This window comes from Charadrius vociferus, unplaced genomic scaffold, assembly GCF_000708025.1.
Source record: "Charadrius vociferus isolate BGI_N301 unplaced genomic scaffold, ASM70802v2 scaffold657, whole genome shotgun sequence".
Classification (NCBI taxonomy): Eukaryota; Metazoa; Chordata; class Aves; order Charadriiformes; family Charadriidae; genus Charadrius; species Charadrius vociferus.
The window spans coordinates 465596-468238 of NW_009649299.1; the positions used below are offsets into that span (position 1 = coordinate 465596).

The window sequence follows — 2643 nt, forward strand, 5'->3', positions numbered from 1 at the left end:
CACATGCCCAACACTCCTGTACACGCTGTGCCATTGACTTTTGGTACACAAATATCCATGGCTGCAAACTAGGCTCCTTGAGCAACAGGGACTGAGGGAAGACACTGGAGGACAATAATTATCTGAACTGCAATAATCCGCATCGCTGCAAGGGAACTGGCAAGTGGCCAGCCCGAGGGACAGCCGCTGCCAGGCAGCTTGCGGGGGAGCGCATGGGAAGGAAGCCTCGGATGAACCACTTGGACAGAGAGAGAGGACAGCTGCACAGAGGACACCCCCCGTGAGGACATGGCTGCCAGGGCCGGGCTCAGCCTTACCTGGTGATCAGCACCGCGGTGTCGTGGTTGGCTATGCCATTCTCCGGGATAGCGTTCCCATTGCCGTTCCTGTTCACAATGGATTTCTGCCACTTGCAGAAGCTGTCCAGGGATTTCCCGGCGTGGTGGTTAATCTCCAGTGTGGGCTGGAATGGAAGCAATATGACAGTGTGTTCCCAGAAAAGCTCTGATATGAAGGCACCGCCTATTCCCATGCCAGCAGAGTGCTGACACTAGTCCAGATGCCTCCACCTTTTCATGGAGGCCATGGGAAAGCAAGACTTTAGGAGAACTAAAGCTACTTAAACGTCCCTAAAGCCACCTTATCACAGAAACAGTCCTCAGAGTCCCAGAGGTCTCCTCAGCCCACAGCCTGAACCCAGTCCCCATCTCCCATTGAGAGGACGTGGTGCGCCCAGCAGACTGGACTGGGGGCAACCTCCCAGGGGTGACATCCAGGGGGAACACACAGACCCACAAAGGAAGTGCAGACACATGATGGAAGTGGCTCAGCAAAGCCCACGTTACCTGATCCTCAGTGAGAAGAATCAGCCGGGTCACCAGGATATTGACAATATTGCCCAGACTCGAGTCCTGGAAAAGTTTGGCAACCTGACCTCCAAGAAACAAGAAAAGACGAGTCTTAAAAATGAGCTCGCTGGCTGGGTGATGGTGCAATCGGTGGGTGAGCTGGGACGTGCTGGGCACGTGGCGGAGGGAAACAGGGCTGCTTCGTCAGTGTGGGCTGCAGGGTCTGAACACAACTTTTTTAGAAAGCAGAGATGGGTATGGGACTCCATGTTACCACCTGGATTGCAGAGCCTCCTAAACTGCGTTCAGACCTCGGCGTCTCCTCCTGGGGAGGTTCGAGCAGTAAAGCCGACATCCCACAGCACCTGGGCCTTGCCCGGAGCTCAGGGGTGGGAAGCGCCATGGTCCTGGCATTACGCAGCCACGGGGATGAAGCTTTGCTGACTGCCCATCCACAGGGAACGACACAGCATCTCTCAGAAATCTGCCGCCACACGATGGGCGTTTTACGGCAGATGAAACAGTTAGAAACGGTATTGTTTTAAAATCTGGCATCTGCTTTAGAGATGCAAACAGAGCAAGCCATGAAAAGAGATCCTGCAGAGGACAGGACAAAGAACCATCACAGAGGGGCTTTCAGCGGTTTGATGGATAACTTCCAAGCCTATCTCACCTCACAGGAGGATTCAGCATGGCCAATTCAGGCTGTTAATGCATCTAGCCTGGTATCCTGCCGCCAGCAGTGACCCAAATCTGACGCTGCAGAGGAGCTTCCTCTGCAGTAACCCAGAGACGCGGGCAGTGCGGTATGGAAGAACGGGGGTATTTCTCCCTACCCCTCAGGCTGATCAGCCCCCAAGCGTGAGAGCTCACTGTCCTTATGCTTTCCCATGTGTTTCTCAGCTTGGCTGCCCCTATTTGCAATGCTAATTTCAGATGAGAGATGCTGTTCAAAGAAAGGGCTTTGTTCTCCCAGTCCAGATCTGGCCTGTAGCATGGTCAGACGGGCCAGAGTTTACCTCTCCTGCGGTGCCTCCCCAATACAACACAGAGTCCCTGCAGGCTCCAGGGTATCACTGCTCATGAGCAGCAGCAGGGGGTCAAGGCTTTTGACCCAAAATGTCTTGCTCTGAGGATGGGGAGAAGCCACTGCCATCCTGGAATAGATCTGATTTCCCCACTGCGTTCCCATCCCGCCTGTCTTCTTGTGGGAAAAGCACATGGCACCCTCTGCCAAACCCAGACATTAAGGGCGATGAACGGGATTGACTCCTGCTCGCTCTCCGCTGCTGGGTGTGTGAGCCCCTGGGGTCCCCCCGAGGTTCGTGATGTGGTTATAACACTTACAATATTCATGATGGCCAGGATGTACTGCTCTATGTCCCGCCGCCCGTGGTACCCCACCATCATTTTGTCAGCCACCACCAGGGTCTCCACGTAGCGCTCCGTGCTGACCGATCTCTTCAGGGGCAGCTGGCCTCGCTGGCTGTGGTTGCCCGATGGCTTCAGAGGGGAGGGCTTCAGCGTCCGCAGCCACCAGTGTCTCCCTTTCCAGGGCTTCTCATCTGAGGAGGGAAAGATTTTTCTGTTGCCCTCCAGAAGCAATTCAGCAGCACACAGAGGTGAGGGGTGCGCAGTATGAGCTCAGTTTCAGGGAAGGAAAGGCCATTGAGGAGGTCTTTATGCACAACGTACGGACCCAGCAAATGTCCCCACTGCCATCGGCTGGATCTGCTGAGCCCGGGGCCGTCCCCGTGCGCCTGCCAGCCCCACTATAGCCTCCCGCCTCCCCTCC

The 2643-nt window shown here is 55.5% G+C and overlaps 1 protein-coding gene across 1 annotated transcript in view; it reads right to left on the bottom strand.

The window, feature by feature from the left end:
* Positions 1 to 2643, bottom strand: part of ADAMTS10 (ADAM metallopeptidase with thrombospondin type 1 motif, 10) — a 44819-nt gene that overhangs the window by 29310 nt on the left and 12866 nt on the right. Inside the window, exons 4-6 of the mRNA XM_009889147.1 lie at positions 2196 to 2413; positions 846 to 929; positions 318 to 463 (exon numbers count right to left, since the gene is read on the bottom strand). Coding sequence (XP_009887449.1) covers positions 318 to 463; positions 846 to 929; positions 2196 to 2413 — 448 coding nt within the window. The remainder of the gene's footprint in view (positions 1 to 317; positions 464 to 845; positions 930 to 2195; positions 2414 to 2643) is intronic.